The 24,061-nt window shown below is 40.0% G+C and overlaps 1 protein-coding gene across 2 annotated transcripts in view; it reads right to left on the reverse strand.

The window, feature by feature from the left end:
• Positions 1-24,061, reverse strand: part of Asap1 (ArfGAP with SH3 domain, ankyrin repeat and PH domain 1) — a 262,146-nt gene that overhangs the window by 88,888 nt on the left and 149,197 nt on the right. For both annotated transcript variants that reach the window (XM_042699919.1, XM_042699918.1), the window contains exons 5-8: positions 6,840-6,914; positions 6,277-6,326; positions 2,599-2,728; positions 1,361-1,446 (exon numbers count right to left, since the gene is read on the reverse strand). In XM_042699919.1, coding sequence (XP_042555853.1) covers positions 1,361-1,446; positions 2,599-2,728; positions 6,277-6,326; positions 6,840-6,914 — 341 coding nt within the window. The remainder of the gene's footprint in view (positions 1-1,360; positions 1,447-2,598; positions 2,729-6,276; positions 6,327-6,839; positions 6,915-24,061) is intronic.

A 24,061-nucleotide genomic window follows, 5' to 3' on the forward strand; every position in this document is an offset into this window, starting at 1 on the left:
ATCTTGCTGTGATAAGAGTTCCTCGATCTAACCACAAGATATCATATAGTGAGTTCCATTATAACCAGTTCTGCCCCTAGATGAATAACAATCTCAAGAAGTTTGTACTGTGTTGGGTTTCCTTCTTCAGATCTCTATGGAGTAGGTAGAGACTCTTCCACCAGATTACAATAGTCAAAGTCCCTCCTCCTTCTCCTCTTCTTCCTCAGATTTGCTGCCAGGAATCTCTCCTTCTCTTGGTACCCATGGTACCAACCATTGTCTATCCCTTTATGATTACTGATGAGTCTGATGTATATCCTGTACCAGACAATTAATTCCAGACAGGAGAAGACTTGCTTGATGTTACCTTAGGACCTAGGACCTGGCCTTTGATAGAAAGAAGGTTAACAAGTACTGTAGCAAAGAATAAAAGAATAAAGGGAGGAGGTCTTAGCTGTGGAAGTTAGTACCATACGTCTACTTTTACTAGCAAAAGTTGTTATATGTGTAGTTTATAAAGCGCCTTGCATTTTGGAAATTTCATGGTTTTGTAATCAGTCCCTCAGATTGAAAAGTTCCTATGCCCTCAGAAAATTTGAGAGAAAGAGATTTCTAAATTCAGGTAAAATAAGATTAGCTGAAGCAGAGTTCAAGACCAACTCAGGCAAAGCTAGGGAGACTATCTCAGAAACAAAACACAAAGCCAAAGAGTTGTGTTTAATTAATCCCTAGTACACTTAAAGTTTAAAATTAAAAAAAAAAGGAAGAAGGGCCAGGTGCTGGTGGCTCATGCCTGTAATCCTAGCTACTCAGGAGGCTGAGATCTGAGGACTGCAGTTTAAAGCCAGCCTGGGCAGGAAACTCCATGAGACTCTTATCTCCAATGAACCACTAGAAAACCAGAAGTGGCGCTGTGGCTCAAGTGGTAGAGTGCTTGCTTTGAGCTGAAGAGCTCAGGGACAGTGCCCAGGCCCAGAGTTCAAGCCCCACAGCCAACAACAACAACAAAAAAAAAAAAAAAAAAGGAAAAGGAGGAAAGAAAGAGGGAGGGGGAGGGGAGAGAAAGGAAGGAAAGTCAGTCAAGTAGAGGATGGAAGGATGAGGGACAGGTCTCTTTAGTGGCTCATTCATCTCTGCGCATGATTTTCAAAGCTGTCAAGGTGATCATTTAGAAGGAAGATACTTTTTCTGAGTAATCATACAGTTGTCCTATTTTGAGCTACTAATTTATACATAAACATTGCAGACAGAAGACAGCATTTCCTTATCCATTTATCTGTGTAATGTCATAGTCAAAAGAAGAAAAAAATATGCAGAGAGAAAGAAAACCAGTGAAAGTGAAGGAGTCTAATATTAATGACTGCAATAATCTACTTACTTGCACTGTGCGTGATAATACTTTATAAGATTCTGCAGCAGGTCCACACCCTTTTTGGTCTTGATTTCATTAACTTTAATGAGATACTGTGAAAATAAAGCAGAATTTTAGGTTAGGAATTCCAGACAGGGCTCTTGAGTCAGAGTTCAGATGGCAGAACATATTCCGAAACCTGTGCAAGTCAGCGAGCCTCAGTGGTTATTAGACAAGGTGAGCTTAACTTAGAGAAGCTGATGTGGCAGTCACGGGGTACACAGCAAATGGGTGAGAGTGTTAGCACTTGATAAGTTCTTACAATCAGCTCACTACACAAGCAGAAATGAAACAGTAAAAGAACAGCTGTTTTTTTCCCCATGGTGAAGTGGATCTCAAACTTATAGTTCATGTAAAAGATAACTGCTCTTTGCAGAAAACAAGAACAACATTCTCTTAAGAAACTGTACCACAAGCAGCTGAAAATTTTAAACCAAGGATGTAAATCAGAAAGAATTTTTGCAACCCCAAAGTGAGAATAAAAATAACATAGATAGCTAATTAAATAGCATTGGAGATGGTTTTTATCAATTGTCAAGATTTTCTAAGGACATGTTTGTTTCTTACACACTTGTTTTATTATATGTAAAAGATTAGGAGCAAACAAGTTGAAGGAGCCAAAGGTTGATGAGGAAAAAAAAGTTAGGATCAAAAAATTTAAAATGAAGCAAAATCCCCATTTTCGTATTTCCTGAAAACTGCAACAGCACCTTCATTATTCAAAAGCAGACTAGAACCAGTGAAGATAGGTCCCTCTCTAGGGGAGGAGTGCTAGTGTTCTGTGGGAACTCAGTTTGAGAACCACGGCTGTAGGTTTATAGCAGCATGCATTGTTTCACAATCTTAGACTTCCTTATGGATTACTTTAAGTTCTCATTCCAACTAAACCCATGATTAAAAAAACACATGCTCTAAACTTGTAATAGTCATCAGTTACCACTCCTGAAAATTTTCCCCACAACTCAATCACTCTCAAGCAACATTAAGGTTCTCACCAAAGAATCCTGCTTTGGCTTAAAGAGCCCCTTAGGACCAAGGCTCAAAATATGAGACAACAGTGCAATGGTGGATTCCAAAGAGCTTGGAGAAAAATGGAGATTAGAATCCTTAGGAAACAGTCCCCCCTCTAATAAACAAAGCCTGACTTCTAGCATAGCGCCTGCTGACCAGCAGGGAAAGACTCATGATGAACAGTTCCATCTTACTTCACACATCTGAAGCTGAAAGAGGCGTCTTTCCTTCTCCATTTCTTCTGCAATCTCGGCTCCTGTTATCTCGGTGCGGATCATCCCATGCTGCTTTGCATGCTCTCTTTTCTCCTTCTCAATTTTTGTACTGTAATAAGCAGATATCTTTTATGTTGTAGTTATTATTATTTTTGAATAAAAATCACCTGCTCTTGTCCAACACCAAGAGTGAACCTAAAGCATACTCTGGGTTATATGATATATGGGGTGGAGAATGTAAGACAACATTCTGTATCATCTACTCAAGAAGAACATCTTCTGACTAGGAAACATAGTTCAGAAAGTGCTATGAAAGTGGCTCTCTGAAAAAAAATAAGTGGTTGTGTGGTTCAAAGTGGAGTAACACTAGCCTTGAGCAAAAACTCAGAAACAGTGTCCAGACCCTGAGTTCAAGTCCCACAACTGACAAAAAAAAAGAATAAAAAGAAAAAAAGGAGTAAAGTACTCACCTATTATGCACAAAGTCCTAAGTTCAATTCTAGTAATGAAAAAAAATCTTCGAAAACAAATCATTATCTTTCTTAATTACTAGAGTTAAGAGGCAAGAATTCTTTTTTTTTTTTTTGGGGGGTCCGGTTGTGGGGCCTGAACTCTGGGCCTGGGCAGTGTCCCTCAGCTCTTCAACTCAAGGCTAGCGCTCTACCATTTGAGCCACAGCGCCACTTCCGGCTTTTTTCTTTTTGCTTATGTGATGCTGAGGAATCAAACCCAGGGCCTCATGCATGCAAGGCAAGCGCTCTACCACTGAGCCACCTTCCCAGCCCAAGAGGCAAGAATTCTTAAGTTGACAGAATCAATTATTAGTAGCAAATCTAGCAAACACACTGTAGATTTTCATGTATATTTTAACTTTGCTCTTACACATGACAGATCCATAAATATTCTCATTCTGGTTGGCATGAAGACATTTCTTGGGTAAAGTACTTCATGACGAAAAAGAAGCATAAAATTGGAGATATGAGGCTTTTCTGATTATTGGTAGATGGTAAAACTTAAGAATTATTTCAAGACAAAGTCTATAATAGGTCTTTATGGGTATGCATGAAAATTAAAGGTAATTTCTAATAGCTTCTAAACGGGTTATTTTCACATGCCAACAACCACCATATTTTAATCAGCATAGCCACTTATCCAAGGAGTATACAAAATTAAGACTTGGAGAAAACCCAATATCTAATATGGAATCCTATGAAAATGTTTTCCTGTGGGGTGTGGGGGTCATGGGGGAACCAGAGAAAAAGAAGGCATGCTCACATTAAACTGACAGTACCTACGGTAGAATGTGGCTATGGTAGATTGTATTCTGGTACCTATATCTATGATCAGCCCTCTATCCAAAATTCCATTTAATTTGAAAATGGACTTCAAAAACACTCTACTTTCTGATTATAACTGCAGGACTGACTTAGCTTTAGCCTTCAAGTCTCCTTCCTTCTTTGCTTTCTTCCCTTCCTTCCTTCCTTTGTCTTTCTTCTTTCTTTCCTTTCTCTTCCTTCCTCTTTTCTCCTCCCTCTCTTCCTCCCTCCCTCTCCCTCTCCTTCCTTCTCTCCCCCCCCCCCCCGCCCCCCGCCAGTCATAGCACTGTCCCAGAGCTTTTCTGCTAAGGTTAGTAGTACTCTACTACTAGAGCCACAACTCTACTTCTGGCTTTTTGGAGGTTAACTTGAGATAAGAATCTCACAGACTTTTTTGCCTGGGTTGGCTTCAAACTGTTATCTTCAGATCTCAGTCTCCTGAGTAGCCAGGATTACAGGCATAAGCCACTGGCACCCAACAGCCTTCAAGTCTTTAAGCTGCAGTGGTAACAGTATGGGGAGTCAAGCAATAGAGAAAAAGCCAATAACTTCGCCTATATAAAAACAACTAACTCATCAACCAGTGGAAAATCTACTGCAAACCTGGTTGGGATTCATTCTAATTTACCAGTGCTATAATCAAGCCCTTTGATCTTGCCTGGTAGTCAAATAGGTGTGATGGCAGGGATTTTAGTAGAACAAGAATAAATCTCAGGTATCTCTGACTGACCTGGCTGGAAAGAGAACTGGAAAGTTTGAAAAGAACTTCAGGGGTAGGAGTAACTTAACAATGATGCCCTGCCAGTCTCCTGGCTCACCATGGGCATGGTAACACCAATCTTATCTGTTTTGCCTCTACAGCTTCCATTAACATCATAGTCAAGGCATAAGCCTCTCAAATGCAAGACGAATCGATAACAAAAAGGGTGAGAAATTTCAATGAATACTTGGAAGATTAAAGATGAAGAGAGTGTGCTTGCTTATGAGCTTCCAGAACGCCATCATCTAGGAGGGGAACAAGGGCACTTAAGAACCCTGAGGTCTCAGACTGACATTTAGAATACATCTAATGAGAAAGTTGTGTTGGTAACTTAAAACTTAAAACCCAAAAGAAGACATATTTTCTTGACAATTCCTGCTGACGTACATAAGCCTCTAAGAATCCTTTGGGAGGCCTTCTCTGAAATATGAATGTGTTTGATGGCTACTAGCTTTAGGAATTTCCAAAACTCCTTAGCCTCTCTAGGCTTCAGTTTCCTGATGTATAATAGAGATGAAAGCTGTATATTCATAGGCTGCTGTGAGGGGTTCATACATGCAAAAGACATTGAAGTGCAGGTCTTGACAGAAGAATGGTGCGAACGTTTGCTATCACTTTTATTATTTCTCAATTGTTACACTATACAGAAATGCAAATGATCGACAGTTGCATGCTAGCTATGATGAAAAAAGAGCTCTAGTAGTCCTGAGCTATAGTTTTATAGTTAATACTAGCAACCAAAAATGCCAAAATAATCAATAATAAAAGTGTCTGTCATGCCAGACAACTAGCACAGGAAACTTACATAACCACTTCATGTATGGGTATGTATGTGTGCAGGTCCTGGGGGCTTGAACTCAGGGACTAGAGTATCCCTGAGCTTTTTTGCTCAAGGCTAGCACTCTATTACTTGAGCCATAGCTCTATTTCCAGCTTTTTGGTGGTTAATTGGAGATAAGAGTCTCCTGGACTTTCCTGTCAGAGCTGGCTCCAAACCGTTATCCTCAGATCTCACCATCAGAGTAGCTATAGGATTACAATGTGAGCCACTGCTAGCCAGGCAATAACCACTTTTATCTAGGTCAGTGAATCCAACTTTTCTGTTCTTATAAGGACATACTAAATGGCTTTTTGTTAGGAAGACATTAGTTAAGGGCTCTAAGCTTTTTTAAGTTACATTTTCTTTGTCCTCTTTCTTTTCTTAGCTGAAGGGGAATTCATTGCTACATTTCCATACATGCTTATAATATGTTCCAATCAAATCTCACTCCCAAGTTACTTTTTTTTTTTTTGGTCAGTCATGCGGCTTGAACTCTGGCCTTGAGCAATTCAGCTCAAGGTGAGTAATCCACCACTTGAGCCACAGCGCCACTTCCGGTTTTTGGAGTGGTTTTTATTGGAAGTAAGTCTCACGGAGTTTCCTGCACAGGCTGGCTTTGAACTGCGATCCTCAGATCTCAGCTTCTTTAGTAGCTAGGATTACAGGCATGAGCCACTGACACCCGGCCCCAAGTTACATTTTTTAAAATGAAATTTGTGACAACAACAACAACAAAACCTACAAAATAAAAAGCCACTTACAACTTTGTCTCATAATCTTTCCAGGCTTTGTCAAATGGCTTCTTTAGATCCTTAAAAAGGAGAAAATGAAACTGAATTTACTTTTGCTAAATCAAATAATTCTGAAATAACGTCTTAGCAAAAATGACCTTCCTTTATAGGATATTTCAAACTTTACCTAAGATGCTTTGGTGCACATTATAAAATATTACACATGTGAAATCTGAGAGAGGCAGGAAAGGTAGGTGCTCCCAGTTCTGCCAATGAAACAGGATCCAGAGGTTTGGAGAGCCCAGTCCATGGTGGTTACTCAAGTCACAGGCCTAATAACCTCTCTTTCTCTCCTCCTCATGTTCCCACCCAAAAATCTCTCCAATCTTCCTGAAATTGTCCAATCTTGTTTCTTGATACCATGATGTAAAGTGGTATCATTTTTTTCAATGATCATTTTCTTCAAGAACATCTTTTTCAGTTAAAAATGTTCAGTGTCTTTCAAATAAATATACTACTGTGATCTTAAAAAGAGGAAAAGATAGTCAATCCTTTCAAGATAGGAGTGGATATAAAAATTTCTCAACACTTACCCCTTTGACTCCCTTGAGGTCTCCTTTTAACAAGGAATCCAGGGTGAAGATCACATTGTGGCTCAGACCCTGCAGCTGCAGAAAGACAGGAGACAGTTATTTAAAAAAAAAAAAATGCCACCAGCCCCTTCTGTCTGAGCATTTCCCACACAGGCTATATTCAAGAAGATCCGCTTGAGTCACCCCAGTGAACCTGTGTGATACCCCCTGCATTAGGCAGCACAACTATCTCCACTCTGCAGCAGAAGATGTGGGGACAGAGGTGGAGGTACCACGTGGCACCCAGAGCCTGAGGTACCGTGAATAGTCTACCAGGACACTGATTCCCCCAGTTATCTCAGCATCTCATTGCCACTTGTACCAAAACTGTAGCTTTTTATGGGAATCTTCTTCAGCTGCCTCAGTCAGAGGAAGGAGAGAAAAATACAACTGGTTTGTACTATCTCCAGTATTAATGGCTGAAATTGCCTGCTTGTGCTGACTCTTGCACTGGAATGGATACTCAGTGACCTTGGCTGCTTGTCTCCCAGTACAACCTCAGTGTCAGGTTCCATTACAACTATATATACATGTATATGCATATATGTATATATATTTAGATAAGTCTCACTATGTAGTTCAATCTGGCCTTAAACTCAAAATTCTCCTGCCTTGGTCTCTTAAGAATCAGGGTCCCAGGCTCAAGCCACTATGCCTGGCTAAAACAAGATCCTTCAAACTGCAATCTTCAGTTTTTCACTGATCTGAGGCAATGGCCTGGGGCTACTACTATGTCTTTAGAGGAATCTACAAAAGGAAGATGGAGATGCTGCTTGGGTGGAAAGAATAGCATCAGAGGAAACAAGGAGAGCCATGGATGGCCAAGTGTGAAAACAATAAGCAATACATGATCTGTAAACAGTTTAAAACATGGTCATTCTTCAGTAAGACCTCCAAAATCCTGGTAAAGTCAGTTTATGAAGGATGGAAAGCCTTTGTGGGGCAACTCATTGTAGAAGTGATTTCAGTCACATTTAAGTACACTCACCTGTCAGTCTGTCTACCTGTCCATCCATCACTTACTAAACACCTACTAGCCCCACATTATGCTAGCAGTTACACAGGCAGAGATGAGAAACACCTCCTATTTTTAGAGGGCACATAGCCAACAATCGCATATCGTGCTATGATATATGTGAGAGATGGAGGAGAGTGCGGTGTGAAAACATCTCTAGCACTGACCCATGGGCTTTGTGCGGACCTTTTAACCACATCTGTAGAGTGAGGGTGTTATTTTCTATTACTAGTGGCTCTTGGGAAGGTGGAATGAGTTCATGGACAGTGCTGGTTGATATCTACAAAGTGCAAAATAAATGTTTATTTTTTTAAATGCCATAGAATAATAAATAAGAAGTGCTTTCCTGTGGTTCTCATCTTAGAATTCCTGCAGCTCTTAAGTCATTCTCCTTCGTCTTCCCAACCACATGTCCACAACCCTAACTAATTTTACCCACAAAGAAGGCTTCTTAATGCATACCACCAGAGGACTGGGTCACTACCAACCACTTCTTTCTCTGTTCAAAGACAAGAGAATCCTGCCAAGATAACTGTGTCCCTGTGACTTTGCCACCATCCACAGAGATAACCTGGGTAGCAAGCCAGAGTGATATAGGCTGTCTGTTCTGTTATGGGATAGGATATTGGTTTGGGGAAAGCAGGGTAAAAAAAACCCAAAAAACAAACAAACAAAACCTTAGGTTTTATAAATGTGTGGCCCTCTAAGGCCACAGGATATAAAGTGATTTGGGATATCTATGAAAATTTTGTGCAGGGAGAACAAAGGGGAGGACCGTCCACAAAGCCTCTTGGATGGAGGTAGCTGTAGGAAAGAGTAATAGTAGCAGCAGCAGTAGTAGCAATAATAATAATAACAACAATGATAATAAATAATGATGATGATAAAAGCTGAAAAACACTGGCTTAGAGTTTGAGAGAGAAGACATACACTGTGCTGAGAGGGACAGCTGGACAGCTAGAATCAGACTGCTCTCAGTGCTCAATTTCATTCTGCGGTACCAGTCCCAGTAAGCATCCTGAGCCATGGCTATTAGGAGCATGTGTGGATGGTGGGTGAGGTTCTTTTCTAGAAAGCACCTGGCTAATCTCCCCAGCCACTTGCATGCTTGCTTCCTCATGTGTTTGCAGGCCTCCCAGGTTGCAGGCAAGCCTGCTGAGAGCCAGGTGTGTGTTCACTGTTGCAGTCCTAGAGATTTGTAGAAGAAATGAAATATATGTGCACATGAGGGACTGCTCTACATAGCTGCTCCTTTTGATGGAAAGTGAAGTGCCTATCAATATGGGTTAGGGATATAGTGTAAGGGTTAGGGGTTAGGAGTTGGGGTCAGGCTCAGGGTCAGCAAAGAAGTTAGGGGTTGGCTAAAAAAAAACTACAGAACTTTAAACAGCAGTCATAAAAATGAGAAAGCTTTTCATGTCTGACTTTGGAACTATCTACTAGGTAAGTTTCTATGTGATAAAAGCAGGGTATACAATGAATGGTGTACAAGGATTTATATAAAAAGATGAGGGAAAAAGGTCTATGCTTAAATTATTTCTAAAGAACACAGAGTAATCTGCTGATCTACAGAGCTGGAAACTGGGCAAAAGATCAGGGTGGGATAGAAGACTTTTCACAAGGAAAAAAATTGGTAATAGGCAATATGTTCATTAAAGCGAGTCAAAATTTAAAAGGAAACATGAAAAGAGAGCAATTACAGTTTGTAACTTTTAGTCTTAAATTATGTTTTTCATCAAGACTCCTGAAACCCAAAACTCATCCAACCAACAAAATATTGTTATTGCTACCTTGATCTGTAGGTGTATTACAAAACAACAAAGGAATTATGAAACCTGTGGTTTATGCTGATTATGAGGGCTGTTCCTCCAAAGCCATGAGCTGGCCACCCACAGTAACCTTTCATAGTCATCACTGTAGTTAGACTTGTATGATGGTGATTGCAGTGATGGAAAACCCCAAGAATTAGGAATTTCTCTGTGGTTATCTACACATGTTTTGTTAGGGGCTGGTAAGACAAGGCAGCAAAATATTGTGAATTAGAAATCTAGAATTTTCAGACTTGGTTAGGAAAAAGCCATAGGAAAACCACTGAAACTTTTCAAACTTTTTTCAATTTACTTCTCAAGAGGAAGTTAAAAACCCTGTGAATCAGGCTGTCCTGAACGGTGAGTGAGTGAGACCAATAAGAATATGATTTAGAGAAACACAGAAGTCAAAGAGGAATTAGAACCATCTCAATAAAAGGAAACCTTTAGGAAGTACTCACCAGGGGCCAAAACAAACCTTCCTATCTTAGAAATCCAAATAAAGAGAAAAAAATTTGGGGGGTATTCCTGCTCTGTGACTGAGATGAGTTACATGACCTTACAACCATAGAACTCCAAGTCTTCCTGTGCTTTTACTTTTCTTGTTCTTTCAGGAATCCTTTACATGTCCTGTCCAAGTTCTGCTGCACGGCTGTGTAACAAAGTCCTCTACAGGCAGTTACAGACAAGCCACACAATGGACACAGTGGACTAAATTCCCATGGTCATCTTCAATGGATTTTTAGAATTCCTGTCAAATCTACTATTGCCTTATTCCCACTCATTTTACTAAAATTCAAGCCACCATTCTATTCCCATTTACTCAACTTCCAAACCACTTTCTTTCCTCTAATGATGAAATGGGATTAAGGTAAGTTTTTCATGTGATTCAAGACTGCAAAGTGAAGAGTGTTTTTAAAAGTACGTGTATTTTTTTTTAAGTACATGTATTAGCTGGGCACCCGTGGCTCACATCTGTAATCCTAGCTATTCAGGAGGCTGAGATCTGAGATTCATGGTTTGAAGCCAGTCTGGGTAGCAAAGTCTATGAGACTCTTATCTCTAATAAACTACTCAGAAAAAGCTGGAAGTGGTTCTGGGGCTGAAGTGGTAGAGTGCTAACTTTTAGCACAGAAAGGCTCAAGGACAGAGCCCAGGTCCTGGAGTTCAAGCTCCAGAACCGGCAAAAAAAAAAGTATATGTATTAAATAAGCAGTGCATTAAAAACCATTTCACGAATGATGTTTAGGTATGGTAAATATATTTGTTTCCAAACAAGTTACTGTTTAATTTCTTCCCTTATAAAAGGGCTATTTCCTCTGCCAGAACATATATATCAACCCAACCAGAAATAAGAAGTCAGACAGATGGAAGCTGAAGTGTATTCTTTCAATATGCACAAGGGACTTGTTTAAACAAATAACTAATTAAGACGAGCTCTGATAAAAATAACACTTCCTCTCTCACAATTGCTACAACACTGACAGTCTACAATCAGCCCTAGCATCCCAGCTGCTTGAGATGAACTCACAAGCAGCTTTTCCTGTATGTATAAATACATACATATTCTGCCTTCACTCTTTTCAGGTTGTTGTTGTCAGTTACTCAAGTGTTTGAACTAATGGCCTGGTGCCACCTGATCCACATCTCCACCCTGTCTTTCTGCACATTATTTTGGAGATGGAGTACGTCAGACTTTTCTTGTCTGGGCTGGTTTCAAACTGTGATCTTCCAAATGTTGGCTTCTTGAGTAGCTGAGATTACAGGTATGAGCTGCCAGTGTCTGGCTAATTTTTTTTTTTTACCATTTTATAACTGCCTCACCAATGAAATGATTATTTTTGGTTATTTATGACTATACTGCCTGTCTCTTCTCATTTGAAGGTAAACTTCTGTAGGGAGGAGGGCCCCATCTGTTTTGCTTGTTAACCGACCAGATCTCCAAACAGCAATCCAGGAACACCACCACCTTTGGCATGCCTGAGCTGTGCCTCACTGACCCTTAGCCATTCAAAGGGCTGTACTGTCTTCTATGTGGAGGAGGGGCACAAGGCAGCAGTGCCCCCTTTTCTTGTTTCAGAGCAGGGGAGAGAATAGCCTCACTCTGTAGACAAGATATTCCTAGTTCCCACATGAACGTTAGACTGTATTAACTAACAAGGACATAGTTTGCTTGCTTTGTCACCATGCACTAATTCCTCGTGGTCTCTCTTCACTCGCTATTGGTTCTCTCGCTCCTTTCCCTCTGCAGACAGAATACTTTCTGTGAAAGTAAAGCTAATGCAAATCTGCTGACTTGCTCAACACATTGGAAAATCCAATTAAAATAATGAGCCAGCTCCCAGCAGTTAAGCTGGCAATTCCCTGGTATAAATTAGGTGTTCAGTCTACGGCGTTAACTCCTTCATGTCTCAGTCAGTCATCTACCCTGAAGTTATTTAAAATGGAAGAAGGCTGCTGTCCAGAGTTCCAGGACACGGAGTAAAGAAGTGCAGAGGCATGTGGCCATACATCACTCTGGCAACAGTTTAACCTTACTGGGTCTCCAGCACCTTCCTCAACCAGCCCAAGCCACACTAGCACCAGTGAGGCCCCATGCCTTCCACTCATCCTACTCAAATGCTACTGCGTGATCTATTCCATCACTCCGTGGCAGTTAATCTTCATTATCAACTTGACTGTATTAAGAAATGCCTTATTCACGAGGGCTCTGACCTATGAATGGATTAATCTCTTCATAGAGTCATAATATGATAGCATTATTGTGAAATGTAAAAGTAGCTAGAGGATGGGTAGCCAGGGCTCTGTCCTTGTGCAGGCCCCTTCCTGTAGTCCTTCTCTTTGCTTCCTGTCCACCATGATGTAAAGTGCTCCACTATCCTTCCCTGTTCTGAACTTTCTAAAACCATGAGCCCAAATAAGCAATTACTCCATTAAGTTGTTCTCTCAGGCATTTTGGTCATGGTAGCACTCAGTCTACAAATCATATCCTTTGTGTAATGAAGAAATTGAGTGCATTCAGTTCATTACATAAAGACTTCAGAGCAGCTACTTCTTACAGCCCTAGAAAGCTTTATTAAGTAACTTGTTCAAACACACAGGTTGTTAAGGAGAATGATGAAGCCATTAACCAGATGTAATTCCAAAGTCAATGAACTACTTATAATATAGAATCTTCCTACAGATACAATTATTATAATATAATTATTGTCAGCCATTTTTCCATTTAAACTAAATCTGTAATGGTAAAGACGGAATATTTGCTCACAGGTTGAGGGCCTTTCTAAGAGTTAATGCTGCTACCTTGGCTACTACTACTACTTGAACTTATTTTGACCAGAGCAGACAGCTGATCAGTTCCGCTGTCCTAAGTGACCCAAATAGAATGTCTGTACTGAATTCATGCAGTAATGAACCAGTATCTAAGCAAGATACATTCCCTAGATTTCAGATGAGGCTCTAATTATTCTGTTTCAGACAGTGAAATGATGGAAATACTCAGAATGGGAAACTGAGTAATGACAGTAAAAATACAAGACTGGTATTCGAACTTGTGAGTGGTGATAGGGTGAGAAGGTTGGCTCCGGTAGGTTCACACAGGGCGTCTCTGCTTCAGGGGATTGTATGCTTCCAAATGAGCAAAGGTCCTTGGACTACAGTATTTTAGAAGACAGAAAAACATTTTCAAGCCAGGTGCCAGTGGCTCACATCTATAATCCTAGCTATTCAGAAAGCTGAGATTTGAGGATTATGGTTTGAAGCCAGCCCAGGTAGGAAAATCTGTGAAACTTTTATCTCCAATAAATTACTCCCCCTCCTCCAAAAGCTGGAAGAGGACTGTGGGCTCAAGTGGTGGAATGCTAGCCTTGAGCAAAAAATAAGTCAGGGACAGACCAACATTTTCAAAATAAGTAAGTGAAAAATAAGCACTATGAACCAAACACCTAAAACAGTTCTAAGTTAAAACATGTACATGAAAGAAAAAAGGACATTTACAGCAGTTACATACACACATAAAACCTACTAACAGTGAACAACAGATTTTTAATTTTCATCTTTTTCCTTGTATTTCCCAAGTTTCCAACAGAAGTTAGTAAAAAGTAATACGACTCAGAAACACAAGAGGGCGATATCACCAACCTGTTTCTTATTCAACTTGTTTTTGGATTATTAATGTAAGACAAGGATCAGGCTGCATGTGGAACAGTAAAAGTAACAGGGTAACAAATTCAAAAGAAAGAAGCCATAGCTTCTGCACATTGCAAGAGAATTCCAGACCTCTGTCCATTCATAATCCTTCCTGGTGGTCCTGGGACCAGGAAACTGAGGGCCATAAAATCATAACTGATCAGAAACTGATGGGACCCAATGGCCTAAACTTTAATAAGTTCTTGACATGAAATGAATCAAGGTCAAGTTTGAGAACCACGGCCTTAAGACTAAAGGGCTGTACAAAATAGAAGAAAACCCAAAATTCCCAAAGTGGGGTAAAAGAGAGGGAGAAGAAGGGAGAAAGTGAAGGAGTGGGGGAGAGAGAGACAAATCACCCACTCAAAGTCAGAGACACAATCAGCTGAAAGAAAGAACAGAGGTAAAGGACTGTTCTAGGGGATTTGGAAAAGCCCCACAGCAAAGTGAGAACCAGATTATATCATCTGCTGCAGGCACCAGCAACTGACAGGACTGAATGTAAGCAGAAGCATTACAGACAAAAATGGGTAGGTGTAGGAGTGAAAGGGAAGATGAGAATTCCTTAACTTAAAATAATGCCATCATATTTTGTCTAATTTAAGTAAATGGTAGGTTAGATTTAACACCGTCTCCTACAGTGAGTGAAAATGAAAGCACTATTTCCCTTTGCATTATGTGTAGCATCTGATTCCTTTGAGGATAATTCTGTGGAAAGGAGGAGGAGTTAAGATCTGCCAACCTAAGACAAATGAGAAAGCAAAGGGAGAAGGCTATCCAGCTAGGCTATGCTTTGAAAAAAAATCATCTCAACACTAATCATTTTGCTAGTGTACTTGAAATGATAAATCAACTCCTGATCAACTTTCAGACCTTTAGTTTCATTTCCATGCATGTATCTTATAATTTGCAAATGTTAAAACTAGAATAAAACCATTCTGTAAGTGACATCAAATCGCATCTTCCTTGCTTTCTCTGAACATCTCAATCACACATGTTTTACAACAACTGACTTTACTCAGGAAGTATTTTAACCCAACTACAGATCTTTAATAAAATAACATACAAACGCACATGGGCTTCCTATGCAAAAGGAAGGCCTGGCAATGATTTCTAGTGAACATCAATGCCTTCAAACAACTGATGAGTTAACAGAGCCACCTGCTAATATCTTGCCTAGCCTGTCTGGCCCCCCTCTGCTTAGTTAGTCTATTATTTCATTACACTGATTTCCCTGGATTCTCACTGAGATTTTAATAACTGAAAGAATCTACCTAAATGGTAACCATGATTCTCACCCCGGTGGCAGGTATGGCTCTAGGCTACAGAAGAATCTTCTTAGATTTACTTAGATTTGCTGTGATGTCATCTGCTACCAGGAAACCAAGTAAAAGTTTCCTTACTGTGGGATCTATAGGGCAGAAATTATTAAATTAAAATCTCTGGCTCTAAACCATGCCCAGGTTTCTCTTTCTCCGCAAAATTAAGTGGTAGTTTCAACTTTCAAAGTATTGTGTATAAGCATCACAGAAAAGTGAGAGTCACCCCCCATCACTGAGCCTGGATATGCTTTTCTTTTTAAATACTGGCTTCAAAACTCACCTGACTCTCTATACAGTGTTTCAAGTACTGGTTAATGCTATTTAATGTTTCTACTTACTAAGGAAAATCTATGCAAGCTGAAGAGAACAGTTTCATAGATAATTATTAATTACTTAGTCTCAGAGCAATGGTGCCTTTTGTATGAAGACTTCAGCAACAATGAACAAATCTGTCTCTGGTGACCTACCTAACCTGGGAAGCAGCGGAGCAGAGATCTGAACTCAGTCATATCTAACTTCAAAGTAGCGAAACTATTGCCAACTCTCTGAACTTTCAATTGAATCTCCTCCCACCCCCCTCACCCCCTGCGCATCCTACTTTCTTAATACAGCTGGAGGAATAAGTCAATGAAAAGGTCCATTTCTGGTGGAGGATATAGTAAGACAGTACTTAAGATTGAATTAGGCAGAATATTTTAAATGTTTACAATGCTTAAACAACCATAGAATTTAAAATAAAAAGAAGAGACAAAGTCTAAGAAACAACAACCTGAAAAAAATAAGAAATAATATACTGAAATAAATTCTAGTAGGGCAGAAGTAAAATGGAATACCATTTAAAGAGCACAACAAATGAAATGGATCCCCTGATTCAGCAAATATCTAAGTCAGCATTTCTTAAAGTGGTTCAATGGAAAGCTGCTTCTTACACAACAGGAAAGTTTATGGACTGATTTGAACAGGGTTTTTTTTTTTTCCTCCTCTTAGTGTAAGATGTCTAAGCTTTGAATACAGAAATGTGGACTGCGAATTTCATGGGAAACATTACTGCTTCTCAGTCCAGAACTTATATTGAAGAACATGGCATAGGATTTATATGTTTCAGCCTCCCACTCTGATACCCTCGTTCCCAGGCAATGCCTTCTGCAAGGCACTGCCACTGTACAGTGTGCAGCAAGCAGGTAGTTCAAAGCACACATCTAGCATGTACAAGTGGAGCCTGAAACTCAGCCACGCTCCCCTTACTAATCTGTGGTGCCAGGGCTGGCTACCATGAGATCAGGAGAAAGGGCCTCCCAACCACTGGGCTAGAGTAAGCAGCTCCGTCTGAGGGCAATGGAATGAGGAGGTAAGGAGAGACAGAGGTGCCATCTGCAGAGAAATCCAAAACCAGTTCAAGACAGAGCCAGGAAGAATGGGAGAATCAGGACAAAAGGCCTGGAATGGAAAATGGGATGGAAGGAGGAGTGCGAGGGGGTCCAACGAGCAGATGTGGAGCAGAATGACAGGAATTTTTTGAGCTAATGAAAACATCTGGATTTGCTTTCCACAATGCACCTCCAGATTTGGGCTAGGAAAAACAACTCTGGAGGCTTCTAGAATGAAGACAGAAAGTCTCAAAGCAGCTTTAACCTTGTCTTTGCAACATTTGTACCACTGCTTTGTTGTTCAATGTAATACAAGTTTACCAGTAAGCCTGTGTCCATGAGAAGAGGCTCATACATGAGGCAATACAGTGTTCTCTAATGTAGACTTCTAGATTCTAGCATTGGCTCTTATACCTAAACTTGTAACTAAGTTTTTTTTTCCTTCTGTAAACCAGCAAAGCCTGATAGGCTGCTGTGAGTAAATGTGCCACATATACACATGGCCGAGGTACAGGCTGCTGTGAGTAAATGTGCCACATATACACATGGCCGAGGTACAGACAGCAGACAGTAACGCTCACCAGATGTTGATTCTTTCTCTTCCATTTTCTGGTCTATTGCAGCTAGGTGGAGCCAAGAACTAAAATATCCAGAAAGCCACAAAAAGTCCTCAGTCTCCTCTGAGTCCATAGCCAGACCAAACAGAGAAGGAAAGCCTCCATGTGCCTCAGCGCCTGACTTATTGTTAATCTATGAACCAGACTCCCAAGCCCTCCAGAACTAGCAGAATAAGCCATGGGGAAGTGGTACCTAATTTATTACCACAGCACACCTTAGTCCATTCTAATTTAAAACAGTGCTTGGCACAGAGCTAGGGCACTATAAACACTATTATTAAATTTGTATAAGCAAAAGTTGAACATAAAAATAATGATTTCCTTATCTGTTTTAAGGCTCTGAGGGTGAGATGCCTTTTTTTTCTTTTTTTCCCTTTGAGATAGAGTGTTGTACTGCTCAGACGTTGAATAGCTGGGAGAACTATGTACCTCCTTTTGGGTGGTGTTGAGGGTATGAATTCAGAGCCTCACATTTGGTTAGGCAGGTACTTTACCTATTGAGCTATGCTCCTTCAACTATGCCTCTAGCCTTCCTTTATGTTTGAGATAGGCTCTTATGTTTATCTCTGAGCCAGCCTAGACCTCAATCCTCCTATTTATGTTTCCTAATGTTGACGGGTAATAGGTATGGTTCTCCTTGCCCAGCTTTTTCTATTGAAGTTTTTTTTGCTCCAGCCTTAAACCACTTATCTTCCCTATCTTATCCTCATGAGTAGTTGGGATTACAGGCATGAATCACCATACCTGGCTTAAAAAAAAAAAGATATTGATAAATATTAAGGATTCCAGAGAGCATTCCAGTGCCATTCTCATTATAATTCAATCCTCTCTTATGGCTGTTGAAACTCCATTAACAACTGACTAGTGTCTATTGCTTCTCCCTCTTCTCCTTCTTTCCCTTCACATAGATTCAGAGTTCTAAAACCTAAGTCTCCTATTTTCAAAATACAGTTCTGTACCTTCAGGGATAGATGCCTTTGGGCCAGCATCCCTAGGAGACGGTGTAAGGGCAGTCTGAGGTCAGTGTCTAGAAATAAGGAGTCTGCAATTTGCTGCCAAATGCATCTCTGATCCTCAAAGTCATTGTCTCTTGCTCATTTTTTGCTGTCACATAGTACTATCATCCTGTCTGTGGATATGGGGTGGGGGTAGAGAATGGGGGTATAGCAGTTCTCTTTTAACATGGAAGTCTTTCCTTGAGAATCAGCCTCTCTCCCTGGCAGATGTGGATCAAAGGACTGAGAGAACTCTGGTGAGGTCAACCAGATGTCCAACTCTTGCAGAGACCCAAGTGTGGTGGTCATTCCTGGCAATTCTCAAAGCAGGTATCCTGTGGATCACTGTGAGCTTGCTCTGGTCCTTGCTTCCCTTGTGCCCACAACAATTGGAAATTGGTGGTTGTCACCAGATTGTGTTTCTGGCCAGTAGCTCAGGGAATAAGAATGGGCCCTAAGCTCAGGTCTGCTGACAACTTCAGGATACAATTCTCCATCAAATAAGCAGCATTAGTAGAACTGTTCTGCACATTCAGTCAATTACAGGAGGCTTGGAGAGGTTGATAAGGGTCTGGCTCCTATTCTGGCCCACCACTGTTGGCTGGTTTTATAATAACAAGAGATTCTTGGTTCTTACTGTCAGACACTGTTTAATCCTGATCTCTCTCCAACTTGCTGTCCCAGAGCAGGATACTGGGGAAATTTCCAGAAGGGCACTCCTTACCACATTGCCCAGAAGGCCCATATATGACTTTGCTATTTGTAGCCTGGGTAATAGCTTCTCCTCCCCCAGGGCACCCCCAGTGGCCAGCTCCATAGAAGTGACCCTTTTGGCCAGAAGTCCTAGCCCTCTCCTCCACGGAAGTCTCTTGTTGGCCGGAGGGCCTGCTTCCCGTGGGCACTGCAGGTGCCACCATGCGGGGCCTGGCTCTGCACACCCAGGAAAAGTCTGCAGACCCCAGCCCTCTGCAATAATTCACCCGATCAGAAGCCACTGATGTACAGAGAACATTTAAGAAAAATGTATTTTATGTGAAAAACAAAAAAGGTTAAAACTCTGTATACTGTATCAGCAGCTTTTTAAGAAAACTTTAAAAAAAATCCTCATGGATCTTTGATATTGTATTAAAGTAACTTCCAGGTAGCTCCTTGCCATGTGGCTATTCATGTCCCAGACTGGGTTTGATCACATCCCAAAGGATGCCACCCCATGGAGTTGCTTCCAGTCAACAAGGCCTGTGATCGAATTGCTGTTAAGAATTTTTAATTAAGGTTATTAAATTTCTTTTAATAACAAAAAAATACAGTTCTGTGTCTCATGTAGAAGAACACTAGACACATGCTCATACCACACGTGCAATTTTTTTTAGAGGATTAATACCTCTATAGGTTGAAGATTCAATCCTAATTAAAAATGGATCATTTGGACCCCCCCTTTTGAAATATGATGAATAAAAATCTTATAAGAATTTTTTAAAATTTGGGATGAACTACTTTTAAATTCAGTCTGGGATAACCTAGGATTTCTATACATTGGATACATTTACCTAATAAGGAACACTGGACTGAATGAAGCAGGTAAAATCCAACTCATTAGTTAGGAATAAAATTCAAGAAATAATATGTAGTCTGTTAAAATGATTTTTTAAGCTTTATGTATATGGTTATTGAGAACTACCACACCTCAAAAACTCTTATAGTATTAGACACTACACACACACACACACACACACACACACACACACACACACACACACACACACACACACACACACACACACACACACACACACACAGTTCGTTCTTTTTCTTTTATTTTTAAAAATTCTTCTGGTACCAAAACCTGATCTGGCCTGATCCATTTGGTTGGGTAAACTCTGACTTGAGGTGAGATTCTCCATGGTATCTGACTCATCCGACTTCACATGAACATTCAAACAGGAGAGATAAAATCGTGTTTAATCATAAGCAGGGGCCAAAGAAGTCACTGGAATGTATTATATAAAATGCGATGTATCAGATAACAGGGTACATATAACAACTTGTTACCCTCATAAAAAAATACACACTGACTTCTCAATGTCTAACCTCAAGAATTTTAGATAGAAGACCATGAAATGGGTGATATATATATTTATACATATATATCTTTATTTATATCTGCAAAGGACAAGAATGAATATCAATTTAGTGTACACACAGATACATATGTACATAATTACTGTTTGTGTAAATCTATAAATTATTTTCAAAGGAATTTTCAAATCTTAACAGAACCTAGAATTATGCAATTATCTTTATTAAATTTTTTAAATATTTCTAATTTTTTACAGTGAGCATGTGTAACTTCTAAAACAGAAGAAAAAAAAAAACAAGACCCTTCCCCTCTTGCTCTCCCACATAAAGAGGTCTCACTACATAAAACAACCCACAATACTAACTGGTAGTGAAACATGTCAGGATTCTGATGCACCAAACACTGAAACCCTTCTGATTGTAATGTTGCAGCAAGAGAAGGATTAAAAAAATATATTAGAGTTCAGTATACCATTGAGTACAGCCACTCTCTCCACATTATTTTAGTATTTCAAAAGAATGTGAGATATTATCTACTTGACAAAATTCTAGATCCAACATGACCATTTTCTAGCTATTCTCATTTGAGGGGAAAGAAAAGAAGAAACTTAAAAAAAATTTCTTAACCCAAACCACAAGATTCTGCAGGAGAAACTAAACAGGAAATGCCCTGCAGCTGGAGAAATCTTTGCTTTGTTCCCATAGCTGTGAAGCAATAACTGCCCTCCAACTGTTAGAAGACACTAGGCTTGCAGGCAAGCTCCAGAGCTATACACAGGTGTAGGGCACAGAGGAAACCAGATGTATCAGGAGTTCTGGCTAGACTAAAACTCCTCTATTTTCTATATATTAAGAAAGGTTTCACAAATATTTTCTAAAACCACTGCTACATTGTGACTCTTAACAGGCATGGCATTTAAATGGTTTTATCTGCCTGTTGAAAACCTATTTCAGTCTATCCATTTACTCCTTTCCTGTCCCATTTTGTGGTTCAGGAAAATTAAATGGATATAATTCTCTCTATTGACTTCTTAACTTCTTTGCTGAGATCACAGGCAATGATGGTTTGATGCTGGGAACAAAGAAGGCCCAGACAGTACTGTTCAGCAAGCAATTATTTTATGCCTTTTCTTTCACTGGTTAAAATAAAAGAACATAATATTGACATCATACAAGCAAATGAACAATAAAAACACTTATGCTGAACACAAGTGCATTCTACATCTTACTTTTTATTATTAAGGAAGTTTTATTGTAAAAGAAAGGCTTTGATATTAACACATTCAGTGCTAAAGGGCTCCCCAGTAGGAGGACTGCACCAGAACACGAAGCTTGGAATACAGTATATGCCAAGAATGACAGCTTGCATGTTTGGTGCTGGCTTTCATTTGGATACACCTGTAACCAGAGCAAGGAGGAGTAGAGATTGGCAAGCTAACTAGAGCAATATATCAAATTACTTTTTAAGAAAGTTAACTGTCTATTAAGTATTTAATGTCAACTAAGTATTATGTGGTACTTCACAAATATCCCAGTTCTAAAAGGCTATCAGAATGAGAACTTCAAGAGGACAAGGCCACTGATCTAACTGTGGAATCTCCTGTAGAGTAAGAGTGGCCCTGGAGAAACACCCCAAAAATCTAAATGGACGTGGAGTAAATATGGCAAGAAGGGATGATTAACACCAAGAAAGCAAGATTTAGAAGTTGTCCAAGAAAGCTGCCAAAGTCACATGGATAAGAAGCTGCTGAATAATTCTTTATACCCAGGTCTCCTTAAATTCAAGTCCAGGTCACAGATACACTAAAAGTAACAGTGAAATAGATCATATCCACATCGCTCTGGCTTCTCACCACTAAGAGGCAGCATTTCCAAGACATTCACTTTGTGTTTTAATCTTTCTTTTAAAATTTCCAATGGCTTTAGTGGTACTTTAATTGAATATTCTTTTTAAAAATTTTAATGCATTTTTAATGTTATTGTAAAGGTGATGGGCAGAGGGGTTGCAGTTAAATAAGTCAGGTAAAGAGTACATTTCTTTTTGAACAGTGTCACCCCTTCCCTCACTTTCACCCAGTTTTTCCTTCTTATCCCCACCTGTAAGTTGTATCGTGCACTTTCAATATAATGTCAAGTGAGTACCACTGCTACAGTCTTTTACACTTTGTACCACAATTTCTGTGCTGCCCCCTTGCCCTCTCTAAGACAAACCAACAAACAAGAAAAAAGGAAGAGAAAACAGGGTTGGGAAGGTGGCTCAGTGGTAGAGTGCTTGCCTTGCATGCACGAGGCTCTGTGTTCCATTCCTCAACACCACACAAGCAGAAAAAGCCACAAGTGGCACTGTGGCTCAAATGGTAGAGCACTAGCCTTGAGCTGAAGAGGTGAGGGGACAGTGCCCAGGCACAGAGTTCAGGTCCCACGACCGGCAAAAAAAAAAAAAGGAAAAGTAAAAGAAAACAGCAACACCAAGAAAGAAAAGAACCTCTTATTTCCTTTCGATAAATATTAAGACATTCACTTTTAGGAGTAAACAGTAATCTCCATTCTTGCAAAACAGCGACCACAACAAGGTCTTGAAGAAGAGAAGCCTGTTAGCAAGACCTAACAAAGCACAAAGGAAGTGAGTTAAGGATTGGCATACCAGAGTAAGAGAGTTTGACTTTTGCTCTGTACATTTGTTTTATAATGAAATTTTCACCTACCATTATACTAAACATGTCCTTATGTTTCCTTCTGGACTAGAACTTGATGGCTTACACTTATTTAAAAATTTTTATTTTGAAAAAATAAAAAACCAATACTCACAAAATGTTGAAAAATAAGCTTTGCGCTTGTGGCTCACTTCAGTAATCCTAGCTACTCATGAGTCTGAGACCTTAAGGATCATGGTTCAAAGCCATCCTAGGCAGGAAAGTCTGTGAGACTCTTATCTCCAATTAACAGCAAAAAGCTGGAAGTAGAGCTGGACTAAAATGTTAAAGTGCCAGCCTGGATGAGAAAGCTAAGAGATCAGTACCTAGGTCCTGAGTTCAAGCCCTAGTACTGGCAGCAAAAGAAAAAAACTGAAAAATACAACAGAAGGTTCCTTTGCACCCAGCATCCTCTAGCAGCAAGCATTTCCCCAATTTTCTTAATAAAAATTAAGAAACTGACAAGTGACTAGAGTACAGAACTTGCTTAAAATTCTACCCAGTTTTTCATGCACGTCATTTTTCTTGTAGATATGTCTTGTGCATAGGTCTCAGGAAGAGGTGTTCCTCTGTAGCTACAGAGCAAAGTTTACTGCACTGAGATAGGAAAGGATGCCTCAGGCAGGTCGGCAATGTGCAAATCCTTTCTACCTCAAAGTTGTAGGAAGGAAAATTCGTTTTAAAGACCTCAAGAAAAAGAGGTGGAGTGGGGCAACTGAGGAAATAAGTCATTTTTCTGTGTTTAGCTAGGTAGGCTCTAAGAGGCTAAAGTGCTTGGAGACCAATTTGGACAAAAAAATTTGGAGTGACCCCATCTTAACCATTAAAGCTGAGTATGGTGGAATGCACTTACTATCCCCAGCTACAGGGAAAGCATAAATACAGTTATGATCTAAGCTAGCCTATTTCAAAAATACATAAAGCAAAATGGGTTGAGGTTGTGGCTCAAGATGTAGAAGGCCTATGCTGGGAAGGTGGCTCAGTGGTAGAGCGCTTGCCTTGCATGCCTGAGGCCCTGGGTTCAATTCCTCAGCACCACATAAGCAAAAAAGATGAAGAAGGCCTGATTTGCAAGTGTAAGATCCTGAGTTCAAAACCTAGT

This window comes from Dipodomys spectabilis, unplaced genomic scaffold (assembly GCF_019054845.1).
Source record: "Dipodomys spectabilis isolate Male_0828 unplaced genomic scaffold, ASM1905484v1 ptg000264l, whole genome shotgun sequence".
Lineage (NCBI taxonomy): Eukaryota > Metazoa > Chordata > Mammalia > Rodentia > Heteromyidae > Dipodomys > Dipodomys spectabilis.